The sequence below is a fragment of the Dermacentor silvarum genome, chromosome 2, assembly GCF_013339745.2.
Source record: "Dermacentor silvarum isolate Dsil-2018 chromosome 2, BIME_Dsil_1.4, whole genome shotgun sequence".
In the NCBI taxonomy this organism is placed as follows: Eukaryota; Metazoa; Arthropoda; class Arachnida; order Ixodida; family Ixodidae; genus Dermacentor; species Dermacentor silvarum.
In genome coordinates, this window is record NC_051155.1 from 174,791,753 (window position 1) to 174,819,114 (window position 27,362).

Genomic DNA, 27,362 nt, shown 5'->3' on the forward strand with positions numbered 1-27,362 from the left:
GATTATTTATGGACACGGCGCAGCATCATACATCGACTTTCACTGGTCATGACCTTGAACGCAGATGGTTATAATGTGTCCGGAAGCATGCACAACCTTCTGTCGAAATGTTAGCATCGACTTAAGGTCGCTTAACGCGATCACTCGTGCGGTAGCGTGTCCGTACTTTCGTTTGGGACCTTCAAAGGCGTGCACTATGTAATGTGCTAACAGTATAGTAACGGGATAGCATAACCTGACGGCTTCTGTATCATAACTTATTTGGAACTTTTGCGAAATTATACGCTTTAGCGCTTCTGTGGTTAGGTGGAAGTGCAGATTCGATCGCTTTCCTGCCTGGAGTATACGACAAAACGGCTGCACGCGCGAGCAGCGAGCACGCTTTTAAAGTAAATAAAAAATAAAAAAAGACGTTCATGACAGGGACACCGGATCATTCGCATCTACTGTGATTTTCTTTCCCCGCTTCCTTCGGCGAACTGAATCGCCCGCAGTACGCAAGCGCCACACGTTGCTGCATCACGGAGCGTCACAGAGAATACATGTGTGTGCGTATCTTTCTGGCTCAGTGTGCGTCATTCAACCGCTCATGCTGACGCCAACGTTTCATTAATTGGAGCACACTTGCATCTGAAACACGCGACCTCAAATCGAGAAGAAATGCAATCAAGTTCGTAATATATATTTTAAAATTAAATAAAAGGAAATTGACAAACGGGAGCAACAGAGGCATTCCAAGTCGGACGCTCTTACGCCGGTGCAAGCAATCGCAGGCCCGGGGCGTCCTCGCGCATCTTTCGGTGTCGCTCGCCAGGCGCCCATAACAACTCTCTGAGGTCGCATGCTGCCTTGGTAGCATTATTTGATCGAGGCGCTGCTTTCTCCGAAACGACGCTGTAGCAGCAGAGAGGGAGAGAGAGTTTCGGGTGTCAAGTGCTCCGGGTACTCTACTGATATGGCCTCGCGCTAATGCCCTCGGCCGACGGAGCTGTTTGGCCAAAATCGCAGCAGTGTTAGGTTTCGGCAGCTATATTGGCACTGTGATACACTATAATTGGCACTGTGTAGAAGCATCGAGGAACCAAAAGTGTGAGCTTACAATCCAACATTGTATTGGGCCAACTCCTGGCCAGAAAAACAAGTTTTTTTGTTTTGTTTTTTATATATAGATTTTGCTCTTTTGGCGCACTTGTCTGCTTCCTTGCGTAAGATCGCTTAAATCAGGAGTTGGATTCGAATGCCAACAATCGCGGTATTTCGTGTTGGTTCACCAGGTAAGAGGCACACAGACATATAGAATGCACAGTGATGCCGCACTTTTGATACAGCGATACCGCATTTGTATCCTGTGGCATCCGGTGCCCCTCCGCGACGCGTGTCGATAGCCCAAATCGTAGTGCTCCCCGCTTCATTTTCGTGTATTTCTTTTAAAGGAGTTTACTACCATTACAATTTCGACGTGTCTTTTATTTATTTTTTTGCATTAGATGATACAAATTTCCAAAACTCTAGAAAAAAATGCTGGAATGTGTCAAGGCACCCTAAAGGAGTTGTAGTAATTCTTGTTTCTACGAATGAACCAGTTACAGTTTCGAGATTCAGGAGGCGGGTACGTCATGACACGGATATCATTCATTTTTATCTACACTGGCTATACGAGTGTGGCTAGTAGTGTAGAAAGTCGCCATTTTCTTTAACGGTGTAAAAAAAGTGTAGCTCCGCCCACCTACACGACGCCATTTTTTATAGAAGTGCAGCACGAAAAAATACTTTCTATACACCGCAGTTTCGATGAGTGTAGGCAGCAGACGACAGACAAACAGGCTGGCATGCATTGCAAGCGTGTGTCGACATTTTGTCTGCGACTGTCGACGCTGTCGACATACACAAATGGGTGTACGACAGTGAAGGTTTGGTGAAGCGACAGTAGTTTGCGAAGCGTTGGCATGACCGTATGTCATAGAGGAAGGTGAGTTAATCTTCCAAGAAGATGAAATTCCTTTCTCACGGATGGTGCGTATACGGATAGGCTGTTATAAGCATGGCGAAGTTGTCTTCGTGCGCTGCGCATTCGCGATGTATTTAGCTGCAGTTTGTCTAGATTTGTTGCCGAAAAGAAACTAGTACATAGGCTTTTAGTGCTCAGGCAAGGGCATAGACGCAGCCAGGGGGTGCGAAGTCAGGCGAGTTCGCGTCCTCGCCGGGCCTCCAATAAAGTTATTTCACTCACTCACTCAAGTCAGTTGATGTGTGAAGTCGGGCGCTTTTCGTCTACTAATGCAGAAGACGACGCGTATGTCTGCTATGATTGGCTACAGTCTTGTCAGCCAAGTGCAACACTGACATCAGAGCCTCTACCCGCGGCACTATACACTCATCTGCACGAGCCTGCACGAAGTGTAGGTGAAAAAAAAAATTATAGCCATACTATATATAGCTGGAGCGCTCCGTTCCTGCTGTCTTTGTATCTACCACGCGCGAGCGCAGACAGAAAAAACGCGCCCAACACTCTTGTTTATTTATCCTTAGCAATATTGTACCTAGCCTGATCGCTACGTAACGTCAGCGAATTTCACACTGTGTCACGAATGATGTCGATGACGCCAGGTCCGACATTTCGCGGCCAACATTAATATCAAATTAAGACATCTTGTAAGTGTTTCCCAACCTTCGTGCTCGTTATAAATGTCGTTCTTTGACGTGCGCGAGGACCGGTCGTCGAGTTTCTCCAACTTCGAACATGTTTGTGAGTATACTCCTTCAAGCTGGTTATTTAACCGCATGAAAACCGCACGGTTGACCCTTGCGACGTGTGATCCTCTGCACCAGACACTGTTCACAACCCCATAACCGGCACACGCTCTTGTAATCACAAAGGAATCGTCAGAAATTATTTGTGAAGCACCAAACCCGGTTGCTATATCCAATAACTACGTTTAGCATGCTTCGCCAGGTTGTTATTTGTGGCACTATGTTGCACACTGTGTTATCGGTGGCCCTCCCCTTACCACCGTTCCTCACCCGTACGCGGGAAGCCAACCGGAACTTCGAGCGCCGCTTCTCCTACAAGGACCAGTTCGCGGAACCCCATGCCGCGTCTGCGACCGCCTGCCTCTCCACGGTCACAGAGGCGCAGCGTCTCAAATGAGAGTGCCTGCGTCTTCGACCAGAGGCTCAGTGACAGCGTGTCAAAACGCTAGCTGTCACGAGGAAGGAATTGGTACCGTTACGCACCGCGGGTACTACCGTGCGGTTTTAAGGCTAAAGTCTTAGATCTCTATGTTTCAAGATCGCGTTGTGAGGTACAGAAAATCACGTGACCCAAGGAAGGCCAGAAGCGAACCAAAGCATGTCCAGCCGTGTATAAGAGATGATTAGCAAAGTTAATTAATGATTGATTCGTGATTGGATTAAGGTGGATTAAGGTGTATTAAGGAGGATAAAGGTCGATGATGGAGGATTAAGGTTTATTAAGGTCGATCAAGGAGGATTAAGCTGGATTAGGGTGTACTAACGTGAATTACAGTAGGTTTTACAAGGCTTTCGCATTCGTCTCTCTTAGGTGATAGCTATGGACACCTGGGAATTTTTGCCGCTGTGCTACACTGCACTGTCATCGTGATGGGTCCATGAGAACGGTTATGAAGTCGCGAGGAATCGCGGTTAGTTCCCAGCGAACGCTAAGCGCATTAACACGCGCACGGCGATTCCACGCCACTTCACGCTGGGCGTGAAATAACCTCGATTTTTTTCGAGGGACCCGAGCATATATCGCGCAAACTTCGCTCCTGATCGTGTTCGACGGCGTGCATGCTCCCGAAACGGGCCCCCTTCGGAACAAATCGTGACCCGGTGCCGTACTTCTTCAGCCACACGAGCAATTTGCTTGTATAAGCCGGTCCTGCTTGTAAGCGAATGTTCACGCCCACTCGGCCATCCTGGTTTGTTTTCTTCCTCCTCGGCGCGGGCATTCGGTTGAGGGGTAAGGGGGGGGGGGGGGGGGGGGGGTTGACCGCGTGTCTCTGAATTCCTCGCACACTAGTTATTCGCGCGCGTTATTTCCGCCCCCTCCCGTCCGTTCGTATTCGGAACCGGCGGGGCGTCTCGTGCGCGCGGGGAGGCGTTACTTGCCCCGTGCGCCCCCCCCCCCCCTCCCACCTCCCCTCTACCGTCTAACAGGCGACCGACCGGCGGGGATGAGTCGCCCACGCGCTCCCCTCTTCCTTCGCCGTCAGTGTGGCCCGGGGGGGGGGGGGGGAGGGGGGAGGGGGGGCTCCGAGTGGAAGTGCCCCCCCCCCCCCCCCTATCTCACCTTATCACGACGCCAGGGTCGCCGGCTCCGATCTGGCCGCGGAAAGAGCCTCCCCTCCCGTCTCTGTCGGCCCAACAGAAAAGATCGGCTGGCTCTGTTATGATGTCAACGCGTGCTGTGAAACGCGATTGTTCGTTGGTTGGAAATTTGCTGAGCCAAAGAAAATAGTATAGGAGACACGGGAAGAACGACGAGAAGGAACGTCGCAACGAAGGAGCCTGTTGTGTTTCCAATTTATAAGTTCAGTGCTACCATGGCCCATGGAATAGGAAGACAGCATAACGTCCTTGGTTGTAAAATTAGCATCTCCCCCCCCCCCCCCCCTGTCCTTTTGAATTTCTCATGTAGCGTTAGCGCCTTGAAGCTCATATTGGGGCCGGCGGAATGACTGCCGTTCTCCGTGAAACGGGACAGGGAAGAAGGAGGTCTGTGAATCGGAGAAAGAAGCACATGCCGTCAACGGTTTGAAGTCAGTGCATGCGCGCACTCGAGCGATGAACGCTTGTATGCTGCTTATTAGTGACTCTTCTTCTAAACGCGCAGTTCCATACCTGCCAACTCTCCCGTAGTTTTCGTCAAGCTTTACGAATTCGGGTTCGTTCTACGATTTTGCAATATTTTGGGCAAGTTTTACGAATTTTATTCGTGAAAAAAAGTTTTGCCCGTCGGCCTGCGACCATACCTTTGGAAGTCTGATTGCGCAAGGTCACCACATGGTAGCTGATTAGAGATTCTTTATTCAGACAAGGCCCTGAAGCAAGTGAAATCGGCAACAGCAAAGTCCCTGAAATAGTCAGCGTGATCTAAAAAAAAAAAAAAAAAACAGTGCGTTGCTCGCCAATTTGCGCTGTTCCAAGTTCACTGCTGATTGTGTACCTACTGCGTCTAAAGATAAATCATCGTTAATAATAAAGTGTGTATGCATCTCACAAAAGGCTCAAGGCAACGTTTGAGAAAAAGGATATGCGCCTCTTCATCAATTCTTGTCTTGGTTCTGCGGGGTTTCTCACGAATGGTAAAATTCAAAGGTATATATGGTCAGGTATGCACTTACGAATGTAGAGTCAGCGAGTGCACTCGGCCTCGAGCGTCTGTCGTGAAGGGGGGGACCTCGATCGTTATGTGCGGGAAAACGCGGCACACCGGCGGCTATGCGCATCAAGTGCGCCGACACCGCGCGGTCGCCGCAGTGGCGGGGTGTCTTTTCCGTTTATCGCGCGAGCTTCGCCGATCCCTTTCCCTTTGGGGCCGTCGCATCTTCACGACGACGACGGCGTCTCTGCGGGGCGAGCAGCAGCAGCAGCGGGCAGACCGGCGTGGCCGCCGTCGCCTGTGCTGCAGCGTGGAATCCGCGCGCGCGTGCGGGGCAGGGGGCCCTTTCTCGGGCACCGCGCACCCGGCGGCGCACCCCCCCCGCTGATGCCCTTCCCTCCTGCTCACTTGACAGTCGGCGGCCCCGTAGCACGTTCCTGCCGGGTTCTTCTCCCTTCCCCGTCGCGGAGACCTATCGCGCATACCTTTTTAGCCAGGTCTGAACGTGAAGAGGAAGCGTATGAGCGAGGAACGGCTTCGAACAGGGCGCCTGTATATAGTGGTGCCGTCGGTGCCCCCCCCCCCCCCTTCCTGCCCCCCATACTCGCGGGATTTTTCACCTGGCGCGCCTACGTTACTTGCACTTGATCAAAAGTTGCGCCAGAACGAGCTCACGCGCGCTTTCAGTAACTCTCGCTGTGTGAATCAATCACTGATGCACTCACTCAGTCTTGCTTCGCGTAGCTTGGTGCGCGCAAAAGGGTGGACTGCAGTAGCGTCTTTGCCGTTAAGTAGAGGTCTGACCCAACTTTATAGCAGGGTAGTGAAGCCGGTGGGCAAGTTGGGTGGAATCCGTTCTGACCACGCATTATATATATAGCTCCTTGGTTATAACTTAAAAGCAGCGCGAAAAGGTATTAGGCCAATTCGGGGTGTGTGTGTGTGTGTGTGTGTGGGGGGGGGGGGGGGGGGGGAAGAACGCAGAAATTGTACCGAGTCGTCCTTGTCCTACTATGCGCGTTGCTTAAAATTGATGTGTGGTTTGACTGCGTATGGATGACAATCTGAGTCCACATTATATGAGCGCTGCGCATTTGTTAAGACCCGCCGCAGTGGCTCAGATGGCGTTGCCGAGCGCGAGGTCGTGGGCTTGATTCCCGCCATCGACGTCTGCATTCCGACGGGAACGCAATGCAAGAACGCTCGTCTACCGTGCTTGGGCGCAAGCTAACGATCCCCCCTGCAAGTGCTCAAAACCCGGAGCCTACTAATATACGACGTTACTCTGTGCAACTTAGGCACGTTTAACCCCGCTCTTCACTAATGTTTGGAACTTTGATTAAGACAGTCATTTAAGTTATTTTGCGACAAGATTCAAATCAAACGACTAAGTAAACTGGAGAGAAAGAAAAAGAACAGAAAACGGAAGGGATGTGTAGTTTTCCCAGCCACTCCCAGGCTGTCGATAACAGCCGAGCGCGAAGGTAATTGATGGTATAGCGGTGTCGGGCCGCAGGCGGTCGACCATGCGTGGCAGTACGCACGAGCTGGCTGTTTATTCCCCGCTGCGCCTTGTCAAGACCCGGGGTAACTCAATTACGTCGTCACAGTCTGGGTGGTCACGCGTCAGAGCGAACAAAACAAAGACACAATTAACTTGACGCTCTTCTAGCACGACTTAACTCGCCATCTGGAGCCTATTATATAATAAAGAGTGCTTTCATACAATGTTTTCTTTGTCAGAGGTGACGTCAGAGCGTTGATGCATGTGTAGTGAACATCGCTGCCTACTTTGCGCGGTGCATAGGCGTAGCCACATGCGGTGTACATATGCTAATCCAGCTGTGAGGGGCGGCGTGTAGGTACACGGTTTGTGCTGATCGGAAACTCGCGGTTTGTGGGCTTTTATTTCTCCAAGGGATGCGCTAATTTCTTTATTTTTAATTTTAATTTCATTTATATATATATTTGTCATTAATCAGTTATTAGGTACCGTCAGCAGTATGCTTCAACGCAATGCACACTTCGAGCAGGATGCTTCTCCCCGACACATGGACGTATTGCGGTGAAGCACACCTAAGCACATCCGCCTACATGGAACGCATGTAAGACTTTTGCCGTAGCGATGTCGTACACAAATGACACAACGGCCTCGTGTAGCCCTTCGGATTTTTCGCGCACAAGACCTAAGTAGATCCGTTGTTTAGGAGGGGTATACTTTAAGGCGGTGTTAGCCCTTAGGTGCCTCAGAGCAGTGACACATATGCGCGCGATCCGAACAGAAGAGGTCTTGGTGCATGACAAGTGCCGCTCGCCGCTTGTCCAAGAAAGGTGTAAAAAATGAAGGTAAAGGGAAAGAAGGAGCCCGCGGTGGTGTGACCCGATTGCACCGACCGGTCGAGCGAAATAAGCCATTGATGTGCTCACGCGTATACGCGTATATACGACTGATCCGTGGGAGGGCTATGCGTATATCAGAACAGCTATAGCTGCGTTTTCTCTTGCCCACTTAGCCATCCGTGATGTTCGCATTTCAGCGCTGAGTTTTCTCGTCCATAGTAACTTTGCAGCACGAACTTCCCAAGTTTGAAGGCCGCGGGCTTCCCGGTTTGGAGCCCGCGGTCGTAGCGCTGCATTTGTGCACACTCTTATCTCTACAATCTCTTTTGAGATGGCGTACAGCCGTCCTTTAAGCTTCCCGAGTCATCATCACCGACTCTAGGGAAGCCTGTCGCCAGTGTTGCCAGGTTTGGCTATATATAGCCAAATTGGGCTACAGAAAAAAAAATTTTGGCGTCGACTTGGAAGAGTTGGCTATGTGGCTATATTTGGGCTGCTGAAAATCTGCGACTTGGCTTTCTTTGGGCTATAAGTGGCGCCATAATCCACGCTCCACAGGTGGCTCTGATCGAGTAGAAAGAAATCTCGAAGGATATGTTTTAGCTGGCTGAGCCGGCAGCGCGGCTGTGCGTGTTCGCGTGCGCGAAATGCACCCCCTTCCCCCTTCTCTGCGCCGTTGTCTGAGCCGGTGGCTTTGACATTTGCTGCACTTAAACTTACACCCCACTTCATCGTCAGACACCCGATCCCCAGGCATCGGGATGAACCTGTGAGTAGAGGGTTTTTCACAGTGCACTGTACTAACATGGCTATGCTCAGAAAGGGAAAGCAACAAAATAGGGTCGGGCAATCGTGGCGCCGAGATGAAAGCAGGGAAGCACGGGTGGATTACAAGCTCCAGTGTGCTCACGTTTCTCCATGTTGTTCACGCTAAGCTTACTGCCATTTCGCTTTTCCTGCGAGATGAACTTTTGTTTTTGCTTACATTCGAGATTAATTTCGATAGGTTGGACTTAAGATCGGATCCTCCTCGGAGAGGAGAATCGAACTATGTGGAAGTGGGCTAAGTATGCGAGAAAGTATAAAAAAGAATGGGAGCAAGTCCCCGAGCTCAAAGATGGGTCCTGGTGCTTTTACATATAAATGGTTTGCCCGTAACGTCACAGATGCAGGTACTCATAGTGCTAATATCGAAACATGTTTGCCACGATGCCATCAGTGCACCACATCAGGTGAACATCACCCACCGTGTTAGCTTAGCAGATGAGGCGTCACGCTGCTGGCTCGAGGACACGGGCTTGATTCCCGGACACGGCGGCCGCATTTCGATCGACGCGAAACGCAGGAACATCTGCGTACTTATATTTAGGTGCAGGTTAAAGAACCCCAGAAAGTCAAAATTAATGCGGAGTCCCCCACCACGTCATGCCTCCCAATCATATCATGGTTTTGGCACGTAAATCCCCCGCAATTATTATTATTAGCACATCAACATAGTGTGCATTTTGACAGTAACCAGTTTTCTACAGGATTTCCACTGTTATCAATATGTCGTTTACTTTGCTCTTTGTGCGCCGTCGCCGCTTTTGCCATTTCGAGCGAGTTGCATTCGGAACGTGCTCGTCCGAGGACCAGGATTTCAATTCGGCTATTAATTTCCGGCAAATTTCTGTTTTATACCAATCTTCTCACAGGCCGGTATCCTCCCCCGTGTAAAGGCCTCACGAAGGCAGAGGAGCGCTGGCTCCTGCGCCTCTATATGTACCAACACAGTACTGTGCCCGGCAGTACTGAAGCATTTTAATTCAGCTTTTTCAGGCGAGTGCCCGCACTGTGGGAACGTGTCCGCGGACACCTACCACATGGTATGGGCATGCCCCACCAACCCGGCCTACCTGCCCCACCCCCATCCTTCCCGAGAGAGCTGGGAGGCTGCCCTGCTCGGCTGCTCGACCATACAGGACCAACGTGCCCTGGTGGACCGAGCCCGGGCTGCCGCAAAAGCCACAGGGGTCCCGGAATAGGAACCCCTCCTAGACTTTGTACGGGGCGGGCCCTTCTGGCTCGTCCCAAACTCTCTCTCTCTTTGTATATAGCGACAATAAATGTTTTTCACTCACTCCTCGCAAATACCTCCTCCACGCGCAGTCGTCGCAAAGCAAAGCGCATCGCGCATAAAAGCGTCAGGCGCCGCGCGTCTGTGTGCGCGTTGAGTGATGCCCGAATGACGCGCGGCCGGGGTGGGCGCCAGCGCTTTTGTTTTGCGCGACTCCTCCGTGTCGTGTGTGTACCGCACGACGTGCCACTACTGCCGAGCTGTCGCGCGAGGCACGATGTGGAAAGGGCATCCGGCGCTGTTATCATCATAGCTGCCTCCGGCTGCGACGTCGTAAAGAAAGCTACGATGCTGCTTTCGATGGCTGGGAAACAATGCGCTCCTTTCTCTGCTGTGTGCTTGTGACCGAGTACGTGTGCGTATACGTATGTGTATGGAGGAGGGAGCAACGCTCTGGGGAGCGCGCTTCGTCTGTGGATCCGTGACAGGGTGCGTTCTGTTGTTTGGCCTGCCTCCTCTGGCGCGCACCACAGAGGCGCCAAGCGCGTCTGTCCGTACGTCGCGCCTGCGCCGGGCAGCTCGTAAAGATAGCGCAAGATGAACGTCCGGGTGGGGTGTGCGCCAATGCTTGGGCGCTATAGTTGTGTCTGGCGCGTTACCCGTTGTGGCCGTATAGCGTGTGCGCGGGCGTGCGTGCGTGCGCGCGCGCGTGTGTGTGTGTCTGCGCGCGCGTCAACTCACTCGACTTGTTCCGCTTCGTTTGTTGACTTTTCCAGCCCGCCCCTTGGCAGTTTCGAGCGCAGCACTCCCGTGGTTCGAGCTGCGGGAGGGGGGGGGGGGGGGGGGCAGGGCAGGGGCAGGCAGGTCACCTCTCTTTTTCTATAAGTGGAACAAATTCGTGCTTAACAAACAATCGCTCTTTTGCCGCGACAGTTGACTGGTTCGTTTGGGGAGAGAGAAAAAAACATAATGCTTCCTTAAACGCGGGCTAAAGTGCGTGGCTGTGCAGGATCGAGTCACCGCACAGGCCTCGAAGCATAGCTGCCCACACTCTCGGAGCAGCGCAGACTAGAAGCCGGTTTTCTTTTGTTGCTTGACTGCAGGCTCTACGCCACGCGCACACGGGTCGATGTATCTCGTACGTTTGTCCACATTTTATATGATATCCGCGATACAGTTGTTTATGACGACGTTCTGAAGAGCTAAGCTGCCACAGTCTATAGGTTAACAAGAACATATACAAATGCAGGCACAAACGAAGCCGCATGTGGAACTTTGCGCGATCTAACGAGCGATAGCCGATCATTTCTTACCTATATGTAACGTTAAAAAAATTAACAAAGGAAGACAGGTATTTCCAATAGCCTTTCCGGAATTGAAGGTACATTGCCGGTATTTGCAGATGTCGCAAATGCAAGTGAATGCTGCTCTTCCTATACTATATATGCTTAAGTCGCTGGCCAAGTATAGGTGCCATTCGGGTCGACCTCCTAAGCATTTCCGTCTTCTTGTCATATTTTCTTTAGGATTAAAACATTATGCGCTTTTACGTGCCAAAACCACCATCTGATTATGAGGCACACCGTAGTGGGGGGGACTCCGGATTAACTCGGACCACCTGGAGTTCTCTAAAACGTGCACCATAATCTACGGTTGTTTTCTGCATTTCGCCCCCATCGAAATGCGGCCGCGGTGGCCGGGATTCGATCCCGCAACCTCGTGCTTGTAGCAGCCCAACACCATAACCACTAAGCAACCACGTCGGCGGAACGGTTCCTCCTTACGATAAACGGTATATGGCTGTACTAAAACGATCCGTTAACTATAGTTCCCACATGCAGTGCAGGGTAGAACGGGTATCGCGTGCACGGCGTGCCTCGCAGGGTGTGTGCGGAGCGTGTGCGCATGCGTGCGTGCGTACGCGCGTGCGTGTGCACATGCCAGAGGCGCGGCGGCCTCCGGTGCTGCTGCTGCTGCTGCCGTGGCCGGAAATTGCGCCCCGTGTGCGTGTCGGGCTTCTTATTTCTCGTATGTATATACCGCGAATCATGTCGCTGCACACACGCGCGACACACCCTCGGCTTCCTTCTCTCTCCATCCTGCTCTCCCGTTATTGCGGAAATGTTTGTCGTTCTTCCTGTGCCATAACTGATACAGATAGAGCCTTGTATTGAAGGGCTTCTCCTTACGATGTCATAGGGGGCAGATCGGCGCAGTCTTTTTTTTTTTTTGTGTGTGTGTGTGTGTGTGTGTGTGTGTGTGTGTGTGTGTGTGTGTGTGTGTGTGTGTGTGTGTGTGTGTGTGTGTGTGTGTGTGTGTTCCTTTTGCTCGTTTTCGTTGTTTGCCTCGTTCCAAGACACTCCAAGCCGCGCAGCGTGGAAAACGCTGGAACTGCTGGCGCTGACAGCACCACACGACACTCTGTAGGATATTTGTTTAATGCCCTCGCGGTGCAAATCCAATCGAAGTCGCGCGCTGTGTGGCGACTGCTCTTTCCGCACACCACTAAGCGCATGACGTCACTGCGAAGCGAAGCAAAGCTGAACTGAGAGTGCGCGCGTACCACTAAGAAAGGCGCTAACTCTTTAACTGCTATTGGTCCCGCATTGTCTTTAAAAGCAGCGACGCAGTCGCTTCCTACGTTTTTTTTTTTTTTTTTTTTTTTTTTTCGTATTTCGATGTCTCGTCTGGTTGGCGAGTGTGCCGCATTAGGAACTGCTTCTTGTTCCCGGAGTTGCCGTTCGACCTGACCTGCCGCCTTGCTCGGTCATATGTAACAGTGTACAGATGTCCTTGGTTCTTGAGATTAATCGACTTGCTTAGTCCAATGAAATCAGCTTCTCTTGCTTGAACATTGGTGAAACTTATTAAGCAGTGCAGAGTGGGTGACGGGCTTTACTGACAACGCAGTGAACGAGGATATAGTTCGTGCATGTTACAGAGAGGAAAGCGTACGTGAACGACTGTAAGGCTTGGGAAACGCGCATATTCGAAGAGCACTACATCAGGGTAGCGAAACTTCTGACTCAGCAGTTCTTCTGAGGGCGTTGTCTATCGCTGTTGCAAGCACGTCAGCTTTCATCATGGAGGACGCCATAGTCACGTCCGGATATGCTTCACGTGATGATCTGATGATGGTTGCCGTCAATAGGGTTCATAGAACGCTCTTTGCAAAACTATGTGTAGCTCTGTTTCTTTTCGACATTGTGTTGTTATTCTTCTTGTAACTGATTCTTCCTCTTATGTCTTCAGTAGTCAACTTCGCTTACATCTTCAGTAGTCAACTACTACTAAATACCTGCAAGCCCATCCACGTGTTCTTACTTGAACAGTGACATTACGCATCTCTTATCGGGATGGCGACGCTTGATCTCCATGTAACTCGCTGCAAAGCATGTGTCTCCTTTTGTCATCAAAGTCTGTGGGCTGTGAATGTGGCTGATGGCGTTTTTTATAGCTCTCTGATGATGTGTAATCCATCCATGACATGGACTTAGACGCACGTATACAGTCAGCATAAATTCAAACGCCAACAAATAAAAAGCCACTACAATGCGTCGTCGCGTTAACAGGTACGCCTGATTTGTACGATGGTTTCATTAAAACTCCAAAACGTAGATTTGGGACTATACTCCATGCTTAGAACCTGGATAAATGAGCGATTGAACTTCACAATTGCATGTAATTACGCGTAACAGGCGTCCTGGTCAGTTATTTTGTTTTTGCGTTTCGAAATATGCTGATGGTGTACACAAGCCGTCGCTAAAAAGCTTTCGAAGTCGCCGCGCGAGCAACGAGTTCTGCGTGTCGTCCAGGCACTGCGGTTCGGCCCTAGCTGCGTCACTCTCGACACTTCGAATCTGAAATAGAACGTCAAGAACTGTGTGCCGTTCAATCTCCATAGCTGTGAATCGCAGAAAGTTTCGCAGGCTTCCCAGAATGCACGTCGCGAGGCTTTAGCTCCTGTCACTGCTGCGTGATTTGCAACTTTTTCGCCGGCGCTGTTGTTCTTGGCAATCGGTCGCGCCTGTGTTCCTGTCTGGTTTCCCGTAATCTTTCCCTTTCGTTCGAAGCCTGTACAGGCGCGATGCCTCGGGCAGACCGCAGTAATCCGCAGCCCGTAATCCGCGGCCCGTAATCCAACACAATTCATCTTGCGGACTTCGCGCGGGGATTTGTGGTGCACGGCCGGCGAGCGCGGGCGGCGCCGACCGCGCGCTTCGCCTCGGCGACGCGAAAGTTGACTGATCGTTAGGTGAAAGTCGGTCGGTCGGCGGCCTCCGACCCCGTCCACTCCCTCCTCCTGGTCGGCCTGGGAAAAGTGCTCGTCGTCGCGTGCGCCAATCTTTCACGGAGATTCGCGCTTTCTCTCTGCGCACCCTCGTCCGCGTCACTTTCTGCATAGCTCCGCGCTTTTTTCCGATTGCGTGCCCGAGCGCGCCCCTTGCTGGACAGCGAAATCGCGTGCTCTCGCTCGCTGCATGCATTCCCTGGCGCGCGCTTCGTCCGGCTTGGAAAGATGGAAGTTCGAAGTGGGTCACCACGGATGGATGAACGCCCACACCGTCGGTGTCTTTTGTATTTGGTTGCGCAGACAATTGCGTGCTTGCGTCCGTGCTTCCTGACAATGGCGGTTGTTGATTTCAATGCATCCTCTTTATGTAATACCCGAGCATTTGATAATACCTATTGAAAGAGGCCCAACGGACAGCAAAAGATGACGGAAGTATGCGCGCGGTTTATGCGAAATTCTTGCCATAGCATGCTCATATTGTTCGCATCCCTACGCTTTCGACCCTGTATAGTTTCCGTTCGTCTTCTGTTTTACCGCATTGCTATCGGTGTGTGTCTGTTGGCTATGTCATGGAGTTCACCAAGCCATCATGTGACCACTAAAGTGCGCTCTCTTTTCTCCTCCATTTTTTTGTCTCTCGCAGAATTCGATGGATCTGCCACCTGACAAAGCTAAATTGCTCAAGCAGTATGATGACGAGAAAAAATGGGACATGATTTGCGATCAAGTAAGTGACTTCTGATCTGCTCTTTTTGGCCGTGGGCTCAGCTGCAGGACAACAGGGTGCGGCTCGACTGCGGAGTCCGGCAGGACCCGGTGGACTATACTGTTACGCACCTATACTGCGCCATATATATATATATATATATATATATATATATATATATATATATATATATATACCCTTTATCACACGGCCTGTGCATTTGAAGACTCAGCCTTCAGATGTCCTCATGCTCCGATGCAACGAATATCTTGCCTTGGAGGAAGCTTCGTCATTGTTAGCATACACAGTAAAATCATTTACACCATTAAATGTGATAAAGGGTGTAAATCTGTCTATAACTCGCAGTCTTACACCTTCTTTTTTGGGTACAGGGGTGCGAGTTATAGACAGATGTACACCCTAATTCTGTTTAAAGGGTGTAACTTATATTACAGTGTATATAGTATAGTTCTAGAACAGATCATAATTCAGTTTAAAGGGTGTAAATTATATTACATTGTATATAGTATAGTTCTAGAACAGATCATTTCAAACTCCAATCCACCTTCAAAAATAGGGGCAAGCCGCTCAAGCCTTTCAGGCGCTGTATCCGCATTTGTACGCGCCGAGATTAAAAGCAAAAGCACTGTTAAAGTAACGATTGTGTGTGATGTTATTTATGCCAGGTATAGAAACGCCCAGTTTTCAAATGAAGCTCTGAATGTACTCTTTGACTGGACTGCCGTACGTGTTCCGGTTGCACTCTACATGTTATCTTATATAAGACTTACAAAGCGCATCTCCTAACCCTATTTACCTCAACTGCGAGAGCGAATCACAAAGTCCTTGCCCCGATTTTTTTTTAGCCAAATTACGACTGTAATTGCGAAGTCAACATATCCATTCCCAGCGGTGGACCTTTCTTGGACCGGCTCTCCCTTATCTGCCGGTAGCTCCGCCGCACGGCGCTGCAGTCAGTTGTTGACTTTCGGTAATGTGGTCCTGTGCATGAGATCAGAGGTTCGAGCAAGGTTGGAAGTTAAGCAGCGAGGGGTAGGTAGGCTTGCTTTGGGAGCACACGGAAATACACCAAATCAGGGGGTACAAGGTGACATGGGATGGACGTCATTCGAGGACAGGGAAGCTAGCAGTAAGATAGAATTTGAGGAGCGATTGAGAGAAATGGCAGAAAAGCGGTGGGCAAGGAGAGTTTTCAGCTATCTGTACATGAGGAATGTTGACACAAAATGGAGGAAGCTGACCAGAAAATTGTCAATCAAATATTTGGACTGTAGGAGGGCTGTAAACCAAAAACCAGCGGTTAAGAAAAAGGTTAAAGAAACAGAGAGGGGTCTGTGTAAAACAGGGATGCAGACGAAATCAGCACTGGGAACATACAGAACTTTCAAGCACGAAATTGCGAAAGAAATTATCTATGATAATTCTAGGGGAAGCTCTTTGTTGTTTGAAGCCAGGACGGGAGTATTGCGGACTAAGATGTACCGAGTCAAGTACCAAGGTATAGACACGTTGTGCGGTGCGTGTTGAGAGGAAGATGAAACGGCTGAACACCTCATACTTTTCTGTAAAGGTCTTAACCCTGCAGTGCAAAGCAACGGGGCTGATTTTTTCAAAGCATTGGGGTTTAGGGACAGTGGAGGCAAAATAGACTTTAAGCGGGTAGAAATAACCAAATGGAGGTTATCTGATTGGTGGCCAAAAACAAGGCAGGGGTGAAATTTCACCCACCACGAAGCACAAAATATGTTAATAGTCAAGGCTAGGCGTCGTGTGCTACCGCTCGATTTAAAGGGTTCAGCCTCATCCATCCATCCACCCATCCATCCATCCATCCATCCATGCGAAGATGGCGGATGTGCTTCCCACGTCCACGGTGTACAAGCAAGAAAGTGTGATTCGTTTTCTATGGAGCAAAGGACGAACGCCCATCGAAAGCCGCAGGGAAATGCAGCCCACGTATGGAGAAAGGTGTCCCGCTTTGAGAAGTGTGAGGTCGTGGTGTTTGTTGTCAGTTCGCAAAAGGCCGTGAAGACTTGCATGACAATGACGGTGGTTCCACAGTCAGCCGGACGAATTCTACCACAGGGGCATCTCAAATTTGGTACTGCGATGGGAGAAATATCTCAACCGGTGTGGGGGACATTGTGGGAAAATAGTGTAAGGTACGTAGAGCAGTACGTATATTTGTAATTAACTGTATGTACATTATTTTGGCTAATAAAAAATAGGGTCAGAGACTTTCTGATTCGCCCCTCGTATATATAACATGCATAAGGCGCCGTTTGTTCGCAGTTTTCCACTTTCAGAAAAACCTTTGTGGGCGCGTGTAGGCGCTTTTGCGAAGCGCTTTTATTTTTATTTTATTTATTTTTTGCTGGGAACCGACAGTGCAACCTATATATAGACTTTGTTTTGTGTTATACTTCTGAAAGCCGTCAAAATTGAGGGACAATTACGTTGCTAAAGGAGTGATGTTTCGCAGGAGGGCACGGGACAAGCGTGTGCATATGTAAAGGATTTTGATTTGATATTGTTTGTACATTTAATAGCTCGTCGTGTATGATGAATAAAACTATAGTTGCGAGTCAGCGCTTGTCCCGTGACCTTCATCGTCTTTGTGCGTTGCCTTTTTTTTTTTTTTTTTTGCGCGCGGTTGTTACAAAATGCAGTTATACCAACTCGACCAACTTTCCATCCTATTGCGACATAGATAGTGAGTGAGGCGCGACGTCTCAGCCTTGTCAAAAAACGATCATTTCAACTTTTCTTACGCACCATATATACGATACTGAAGTGTGATTTAGTGATCTCGCACTAAACGAACTGTTTCGTGTTTTGTACTAATCTGTGTTTTTTTCTCTCTCTCTCTCTCTCTCTCTTTTCCCTGTCCCCCCCCCCCCCCCCCCCTCCATGTGCATTGGCATCGACCACGCCACCCGCTTCCATCTTTTTTCCCGTCCCCGCTTTCACCCTGCGTAGGAAAAAGTGATCGCAAAAGAACCCCCCTCCTTTTACTTACGTAAATTAAAGACCTACCTTGATCCCCGAGCTTCCAGGAGTGCCAAGGTAAATAATCAAATGGTGTACGATGCCGTTTCGACATTATTGTTACCCATACAGGTATACATTTCTTCTTCTGCCTGCGTTTTTCTGCCTCCATGCATCGACCTCACTAACTGTGCGGGGTGTTTTTTTGTGTGCGGTGGTGGTGGAGGACACTAACAGGGGGTCTTCTTGGATCACGTAACTCCTCACGGAATGTGACGCGTATTGATCTTTTTTTTTTTTTTTTTTTTTTTTTTTTTTTTGCGCGTGTGGTTCATGGCGGAATGCCGCATATAACTAACCGCCCGCACTGTGTAACGCAACGCACCTCTTTTTCTCGCCTCTTCTCTCTCTCTCTCTCTCTACGTCTGTGCATATCTGCATTCCACGCGAATGCTCTTCTTCTTGGACTGCCAGCGGTGGAGGGTAAATATTTAAGCGTGATGCGAATGGTGTTGTTACTTTCTGTGAATGCGGCTCGTTTTAGGGGCCACTGTGCATCTGGGTTGAACTGCCTCTTTTTATTTATGTGTGTTTGTGCATTCGGTTCTCTGAAGCTCGTTTCGTGAGCCTTTTTGGTGAACCAGGGGGGCATGCGGTTTCACTCACGAGCGCAAAGGCACTGGACATCTCGTACTCCCGTTATTGACGATCAAGTGCTCGCATGAAGAACAAAAAAAAAAATGAAAAGAAAACAAAAATGCTAAAGGAAACGAACGCAAGATCTGACGCAGTGCATGGTATAAGACGAAAATTTATCTCCGAGACCTCCCTAATCGCCCCCTCACACTGCCCCCTCCCCCCTGCTACCTGCATAGGAAAAAATGGGGAGCTCAGCCATAGCAACATTTTAGGAAGGCAGATGTCTACGTCGTCGTCGTATAACGGGAATACAGAGGCGAACCTGTGGCTTTGCTTTACCAAAACGTCAGATGACGTTGCATAATGCGTGCATGACATTTTTTTTTTTTCTTTCGTGGAAATGTTTAACATTTTTGTGCGCGCTAGTGCTGACTTATTCGAGCGCTCGACGCAAGTGGTGTATATAGGGGACATTTATTTGCGCACCTATAGCGCAGCGAACGAGCTAGGCCAACGCGAATTTGCGTTCGTACATTTGAATTAAAGCAAATGAGAATCAGCGATATATTTGCAGCTAGACGAAGTTAGGAGAAATCGCTGGACTGGTCAATTTCTGTTGTAGACGGTATCGATAGGCATTATGTATATACATGGCATAATTTTCAGTTATATATCTATAGTGTGCGATTTGGCAACAATAATCTGTTCGAAATAGGTATACGTTTATGCTGCTCTTCACGAAAAGGCACACTAAGAAAACAAAACTAAGAAAAACGGGCTTGAAACAAAGAGCCAATTAACGCCCGTGGCTTGGATTGGCGGTACTTCCTCTTGCGACGAGCGCTTCCCTAGTAAGAGACCGTGCACTGACTAAATGAAGGAGCGAAGGAACAGGTCTCAGGGTCGCAAGGGCCAAGCTTCCCGTTAAGGCTGTACGCATGCACGCATGCACTGAGCCATATATTTTCGCGCGTAGTAACTCCGTGCTTCTGCATGGCAAAGATAATCCGCCAACGGATGCTCTTCACGATTCCTTCGTGAAGTCGATAGCATCAGTAAGTGGTAACTCCGAAGCATTTCGCCACAGAATATGAGGACGTATTTCTCGGTAACTTACGCTGAGCGCGGAATTTCGGTTTGCTAAAGGGGTATAGGCTACTTCTCCGCTTCGATTCTGCGCGATTTGGACATGTGGCCCAAAATTAATAACTATACGTAGTTAATTCGTGATAGCATTGGGGTTAGCTAACATCACAGTTCCATTCGTGGCGCAAATAACGCTCGCCTCGGCAAGTAACCCAGCTTATTTGACAGAATCTGGCCATTTTTTCAATGTAGATAAAATCACCCGGCATGCGTTTCTGTCAAGGACAAGTGATGTCAAAATGCATGCCTCCGGAAATGCGTAATTTGGAGCCGCTCTCGCGTTAACAAATCGTTCATTAAATGCGATAAGAACGCACGAACCGTGTCCGGAGTTGTGCGAGCTGATTGAGTGCGTATGGGGGATTTCCAGCACATAGCGATTTCTCGCGCAATTGCTAAATACTTCCCAGGATGCATTGTTTCGGTATCACCTGTTGCAGATGCCTGTGACCTGTTCTTTCCTCCTTCGTCTCTGGTTTGGTGTAACATAGTAACAAAATGTGTAATACTCCTTCACGCGCGCATGGCACCTCTCAATAATTATTTTGAATTTGTTTCGGATAGGCTGCACGATCCACGTAGTGTTGTATATGCATGTGAGCACTGTGCATGTGCTTGTGTATAATGTCACACATGCATACACACACTTTGTGAGCACTGTTTGAATTTGCATTTTTGCTGTTGCATATTTCTAGCGCGAGTGTGATTGATGCAAGCTCTGCAGTAATGATCGTCCCCGCAGTCGGTTCTCAGAGAGGCGAACATGCGATGCTGCGTCACGTTGCGTTGACGAGACAGTGCTCGTACTGTCCCTGTGCTCACGTGATCATTTACACATACCAATGCGACAGGCGCTGTATGGCGGAAAGCGCTGTTTGGTATTCAGTAGCCCGTTGCAAAGCTACAGGAAACATGACAGCTGATCCAATTATAGCACTGCTATTTCAATTTGTTATTTTCGTGGCTTAATTTCGCACCTTGTCCAGTAAATTTTCCTGATGCGTACATTAGGTCAATAAGATCCATTGCATATATGTATTGGTCACCTACAAAAAAATAAAAAAGGAAGACATATCGAAGCAGAAAGCGAACTTGTGCGTATTGGTGTTAGCAAATGTTTTCGTCACAATTTTATGGCTGACTTGGGCCAGTCGTTGCCCACCTGGGGTCATTGATGTGCAACGTCTCGTTGGCGCAACGTAATTAATTGCACGTGTGCGCTTAAATGTGTTAGGTAGAGCATAAAAGAAGAATGCCTGACGGATTTTGTTGTACTACGAAGTATTTTAAGACACGCAAAGGGCTTACCGTCAAAGAACGAAAGAAAAAAAAATGCATTTCGTTCTTTTTATTGCGATAGCAATTATATGGACGCTCAAAGCGGATTTCTGCCGTCGCCGTCTACGTGAGGTTCCCTATGACGTCAAACGGCGATGAAATCGTCGCCGCGCGCCGTATGCTGTATGTGCGAGTTAAAGCGCGCGAGGGACGCCAGCTTTCACGGGGAGCGAACGCACGGTGGAGAGCAAACGCGACTTCTTCCATCGCGCGAAAGGCCGTGGGGGGACAGGACGGAGGGAGGGGAGGCGACGTTTAGCTGCGGCACCAAATGCGTATTTATATAAAAACGTTGCGAGGCGAGAAGGTGGTACAGACTTCCGACGCTGATCGACGAGTTTCCCGTTCTGATATCGTCGAAAACACCCGAGCCGCCCCCAGAGGCACCGGCAACAGTCACCAACGCCGCGCGCGTTCGGAGCGAACGCGGGCAAAACGCCGACGGTATCGACAACAGTTCTGCGCGTTGCTGGTGCTGCTGCATGTCCAAGTTTATACAGCTGATAAAACTACTATCCTTACTCTGTATAGTTCTCCACTAATTTGCTATCGCAATTGATGCCTCGCCTTTCGGGTGAAACTGCGACATTTTTTCCCTTTTTCTTTTTTATTTATTTATGTATTTGTTTATTTATTTTTTAATGACATCATCATGGATTCTAGTTTGATCAGCCCTAAGTTTGTTTCATACGAGTTATGTAAGGCGTGAGAGGTATACGGTGGTGTAACTCGTACTTTACCATATAGTGTCCTAAGCCATGATGCTGGAAGAAACGTTTGATCCTATCCAATACTGTGTTACTTGGAATGGCGTGCCAAGCTTGCTATACGAGAGCTGTGTGTGCGTGTCTTTGTGATTCATGTGTTCTCCGTGTATACTGATGTCGGTTGGCTCCGCCCCCTGTTGCCTTTCAGAGAAGACGAATGTTGGGAGACTCTAAATCCACTCAGGTCCTACGGGACCTAGAGATCTCGTTGAGGACAAATAACATTGAGTAAGTGTGCGACGCCGAATGTCCTCTTCCTCCCCCCCCCCCCCCTCCCTTCCAACCCCTCGCTAGATACCTAAACCGCCTTGCATGTTACAGTTAAATTCTGTTGTCATCAAGTACCCTTCGACCACTGGAGAAGGCAGCATATGAGATTGTGAAGGCGACGTAGTCGAAGGTCCCCTTCGATTTGGAACGCTTGTTTAGTGCCAGTCACACTTCCCTGCAGTAGCGTAGCCAGGGGGATGGTACACCGAGCACGTGACCGCGAAAAGAGGCTTGGCAAGTCAGAAAAAGGTGCCAAAGCGAAAGACTGGTGTCAGCGCCACCTTGAAGTTAGCCAACTAACTCGCCGTGACATCGTCTGCTAGGTAATGGCCTAGTAATTACCTAATGGCCTAGTTAGGTATATTGTTATCGGTAAATATGGACTATGTGAATGTAAATATACAACCAGTGAATGAACTTATCAAGTTTGAAAAACGTTCACTGAGTCACCGCGGCCCGAATACGAAAAAAAAAAAAAAACATGTTAAAAATAGTAAAATCAGTGACGTCACACTGACGTATACCGGTGCTGAGGTTTCGGAGCGACATTTGGGAGATTAGCGAAGTTTTTGGCCGTCTTATTTCGGTCCAGTAATCATCAGCCTCTTCAGGTAACTTGAACGAAAATATATAATTTTGAAATTGGTTTGGTTGAAAAGATTGGTTTGCCTGTCTAAACTGATGTATAGGCAGGGACCATTTAACGAGTGCCACGCGAGCTAACCGACGCACGAACCTACATAGGAGTTGCTAGGTGCTAAAGGCCTATAAAGAAGAAAAACAATAAAGCGCAAAATTTCTTTTTCCTACGGACGCTGTTCGCGAGTTAAGCGTTTGAAGAGCTACCCAGTTCAATTAAAAGGTCCGTATTGCCTATAGACTCTGCGCCGCCAGAGAAACACAAAAGCGCGAATGCCTCTGGCTTTGGCATGGTTCGTATGATCACGCTGCGCGGCAGATGTCCCGAGGACGTGTATACTTTCAACCTAGTGACTATATCTGACGAAGTGCGGTATTGGTTGAAGTTATACGGTCCTGACCGAACGCAACCCATCTTGAGGCTCGCTGGACAAATTCAGTACGATGAAAGGAGTCGTCGTGTTGTGTGGCGGCAGCGTTCAGTGTGTCGAAACCAGGACAGTTTGAAGATGGCTTTTAAATCACGTGGCGCCACATCGGTGAAGTTTGAACTTCCACGAGGCGGTGATGTGATAACATTGGGTCTTATACGACGGCTAGGGCTCGTGAATTGATACGTATCTATACATAGCGTGTTGGCTATATCCAAGGCGTCAATTTTTGTTTCGTTCTTCCGATTTTTTTAGGTGGGTGAGAGAATTTCTCGACGAACAGAACAAAGGGCTCGAAGTGCTCATTGACTACCTGACGTTCCAGCTCGGATTCCTGAGGTGAGTCTCGTGTTGTTGCATGTTGGGCGCAAATTACGGGCTTCATCGCGAGCTTAACTCTTAGGACGGCACGTGCCCATGTTTCGTGTGGATGACTTGTAGCAGGGTATTCTCGTGGGCTGGTTATAAATCACAATGGGATTGGAAAGTGCGAGTGACTGGACCGCAAGAAGATCGCGAAAAAAATGGTATAACTGGTGCCTCCCTGCCCCGCGGTCCTCTCCTTTTTGTAGTGGTCTCGTGGTTTGTTCTTTCGTGAAGAGAACAGGTCGAACAAAATGACCCTTAGCATTGCGTTGCACGGAGACAGCTACATCACGTGTGCGTGACGCAGGTACGACCGTGAGGCCGCGATGTCTTCCACGGCTTCCGAGAACGGATACGCGGCGAGTCCGGTCAACTGCCGCAAGTCTATTCTGGAGGCTGACACGCCGCGCCTGAAACGTGCTTCGCGCCATGCGGCCAAGCTGCACATGGGCGAGGCGGAGGACGACATTCATGTCTGCATCATGTGCCTGCGGGCCATCATGAACAACAAGGTAGGTCCTCTGTTTACCTTCCTTTTCCTGTCCGATTTTCGTCTAGCCTGGCGCTAAACCGGCCCTGTCCACGCGCGAAATAGCGCCATTTCTCATTGACCTTACCGTTCTCTCACTCTTTCACGTGCTCACTCAGCCATTTAACCACCCGCTCGCATGTGACGCAGGAATGTTCACGCGCGGCTGTTCTGCAGCGCCGTCCACCGTGCCCGCTCGTGGCGGTGGGCTTCCCCACGTGCTCACTCTTGTTGCGGCGAAGCCCGATTTGGCGAAGAGGGCTTCGTCACTTGCGTCACGTTTCTGATATGTTCTGATGGAACGTTGCTTCTCCTTAGCAGTCTTCCTCATCTTTCCCTTCCTCCACTTATCTTCACTTTAGCAGGCCACGGGCTAATCGTTTATGTTTGTTTCAGTTATCTAGGAGTTTGTGTGTTAAAAAAAAAAGTACTATTCGTGTGCTGCTCTTAAAGCAAAGAAAGTTATACCATAAATGCAGCTCAGGCATCGCAATATATGGGGAACTGGTTAAATTTTAACTACAACATTATTTGCACCAAATAGTATTTTAGGTGATGCTAATAACAAAGCACACCGAAATTCATCTCTATCTATTCGAACAATATTTGTTAGCTTCAACTTTAGTGGCTTGAAGCATGTACTCTTTTTCGATACTCATACCGCTATATATTACTTTATACCGGATGTCTTCGGAATGATGGCAGATACACACTTTGATGCACTTAAAGTTAAGTGGATTTTGTAGATGAGGGTGGGCAAATCAAGTCGGTTCTACTTTGCCAGAATTCAGTGGGAAATGAAACTTGAATAGTAGGAGCGAAGCTAGTATCCTTCGTCAGTTATTGGGATAGTTACACTGTTAGGTCTCACTCCACATCCAGCTAAGCTACTGAAAGAGTCTTTCCTGCAATTTTTCTTCACTGAGTTCATCTGCACTTCTTTTCTCCCCTTTTACAGTTTGGCTTCAACATGGTGATTGAACACACTCAAGCAATAAACTCTATAGCCCTGAGTTTAAACCACAAGAGCTTACGGTAAGTATGCACAGTCGGATTTTAGCTCTTTTGACTTGTTAGCTTCATATCTGAAATAACTCTCATCCCTGCTCCATTTTTTTTTTTTTTTTTGGTGCTCTGCTTGATAATTTTGTGCTGTGGTCATGAAGCAGTCAACTCTTATTTTCAATCTATATGTTTTATATGCAATGCTCGGAGTATATGCTGAGTCTGTTCCCTATGTTGTATACCATTTTCTTATTGAACAATCATCATGCAATTTTTTGTTTACACAATTAGTCTCTTTCTCGGTAGATTTGAATGACGTTAGGCTGATTATCATTATGGGGCGTAATGCATACCCTTCATGGGTTATGTGTTCTGAGAGCAATACTTTGCTGCTTGATGCGTTAACACTTTCGTGTCACTAATTGAAAAAGTCACATTTTGTTTCTTTCATTGCTGCTTATAAGTTACCTTTAAAGCCTGAAAGTTGCACTTTTACACTTTTTCACTCGTTGATGTTAACATTAAAAAAAAAAACGGATATGGTTAAGGCTGTTCAATAAGTAGCTCTAAATAAACCCATATTTTTTTTACTTCCCTACTTTCAGCTTCTGAATTGCCTAACAGGGGCTGCTTTATTAAGATGCTATTTCTTCAGAGAAATGAGGGTTGCAGTTGTTTAAAATGACTACATCTAAATAAATAAGCAGCTTCTGCTGATGATAGCCAATAATTTCCAAGTTCAACTCCAGCCAGTTGCAGTATTGGACATGACATGAACAAGAATCAACTAGTATGACCTCACCTTCAGAGATAGTGCGATGTTACCGTGCATTCCACCAGAGGGGAATGTGAAGCAGCGTCTAAGCAACATGCATGCATAGAGCATGCAACCTACCTGCACCACATTTAAGCAGTTGCCAGTATGTCTTCGCAAGTATGTCTCCTCCTTGTTGGGAGTTCTCGCTACAGGTAGCTGCAAGCAGTGAAGCAGACAAACGCAAGTGTGTGCTAAGATTACCATTTCACTGCATGGAGACTTAAATGAATGATGCTTAGGATCTGCCATGCTTCGCAGACATGCATGCACTGGCATGTGGCTGCGGTGTCATCATGTAGACAAAGCAGTGCAGGTGCTTATCTGGTAGCTAAACATGCGAGCAGACAGGAAAAAGCAATGAGTCAATTTATGAACAAAGAAACACAATATATTAACAGGCTGTCACCTGTAGCATTTTTCTGACTTCCTTTTTTATAAGTACAGTTAACAACACTTAAACCAGAGCTTGACTAAAACCTGCAGCCGCTCAGCCCTCATGTATTGCTTTGGGCAAGGTTGAAACTTGTGGATTTATAGTTTCCTATAGGCTACTACTTAGAATGTAGTGCTGGTTAAGAAACCCAATTTTGCTGCAAGTGCTGTATCCAACGGATGCTTCTTTTTATGTAATGCATGCAACCACAGTTTGAACTATCCATAGGCACTGACAAGTTGTTTCATATCCTTGTCCTTCCTACGTGTGCTCAGAACGAAAGCCCTGGTGCTGGAACTGCTGGCTGCCATCTGCCTCGTGAAAGGTGGACACCAGATCATCCTTAATGCTTTTGACAACTTCAAGACTGCATGCTGTGAACCGCGGAGGTTCAAGACACTCATGGATGATTTCCGAGACTACGAGACATTTAATATTGATTTCATGGTAAGCACAGAATTTCATATGTTAATAGCAATGTCAGAAGTAACCGCTAAAAAGCAAATAGTCACTGAAGTTAAACAAAGCATAAGAGAAACACAGTGTCCTTAAGTGTGAGAGTGCATTAACTTTTATGTTGTTTGTATTCATGACATGAAAACTCTTCTAGCAAGAGCTATCGCATGTTCAATGAAAACTGCTAGCTTTGGCTGTTTTCAAGCAGTGCAAACAAAGAATGCATTGGAGAAAGCAGTGTTGGTGCCTTTCCTTATCCATTCTGTGTTTGCGTTGTGCTATGGATTTCAACTACTGCTTGTTTTGTGCCCTTAAGTCATGGATAGCATATTACTGTCCAATGAGAACAAAAAGTGAAATCAAATCGAAGCCTCATCAGTCATCTTGCAGATGAATTTCATTAATGGTGTAGCAATAGCATGACAGTGCATTTTTGTTTTCCAATCTTTTCACAGGTTGCCTGTATGCAGTTCATCAACATTGTTGTTCACTCAGTTGACGACATGAACTTTCGGGTGCACCTTCAGTATGAATTCACCTTTTTGGGTTTGGATGAGTATCTAGAAAGATTACGCTCAACTGAGAGCGAGGAGCTTAAAGTGCAGATCTCAGCATATCTTGACAATGTCTTTGACGTGCACGCCCTTATGGAGGACTCTGAGACCAAGAGTGCTGCCATAGACCGGGTCACCGAGTTAGAAGCCCAGATTTCACGGGTAAGCATTGTTCTCTTGCCTCCAATTTCTTGTTTACTCTACAATCAGAATGCAATTAAGG

General features: G+C 48.3%; 1 protein-coding gene across 2 annotated transcripts in view; it reads left to right on the forward strand.

Annotated features, from left to right (window-relative positions):
- Positions 1-27,362, forward strand: part of LOC119442150 (formin-like protein) — a 262,196-nt gene that overhangs the window by 196,533 nt on the left and 38,301 nt on the right. The window contains exons 2-9 of one of the 2 annotated variants that reach the window (XM_037706904.2): positions 14,678-14,761; positions 17,741-17,881; positions 21,788-21,867; positions 23,235-23,318; positions 23,653-23,857; positions 24,833-24,909; positions 26,405-26,576; positions 27,041-27,301. In XM_037706904.2, the coding sequence (XP_037562832.1) occupies positions 14,678-14,761; positions 17,741-17,881; positions 21,788-21,867; positions 23,235-23,318; positions 23,653-23,857; positions 24,833-24,909; positions 26,405-26,576; positions 27,041-27,301 (1,104 nt within the window). The remainder of the gene's footprint in view (positions 1-14,677; positions 14,762-17,740; positions 17,882-21,787; positions 21,868-23,234; positions 23,319-23,652; positions 23,858-24,832; positions 24,910-26,404; positions 26,577-27,040; positions 27,302-27,362) is intronic. The other variant, XM_037706905.2, reaches the window with a different exon arrangement.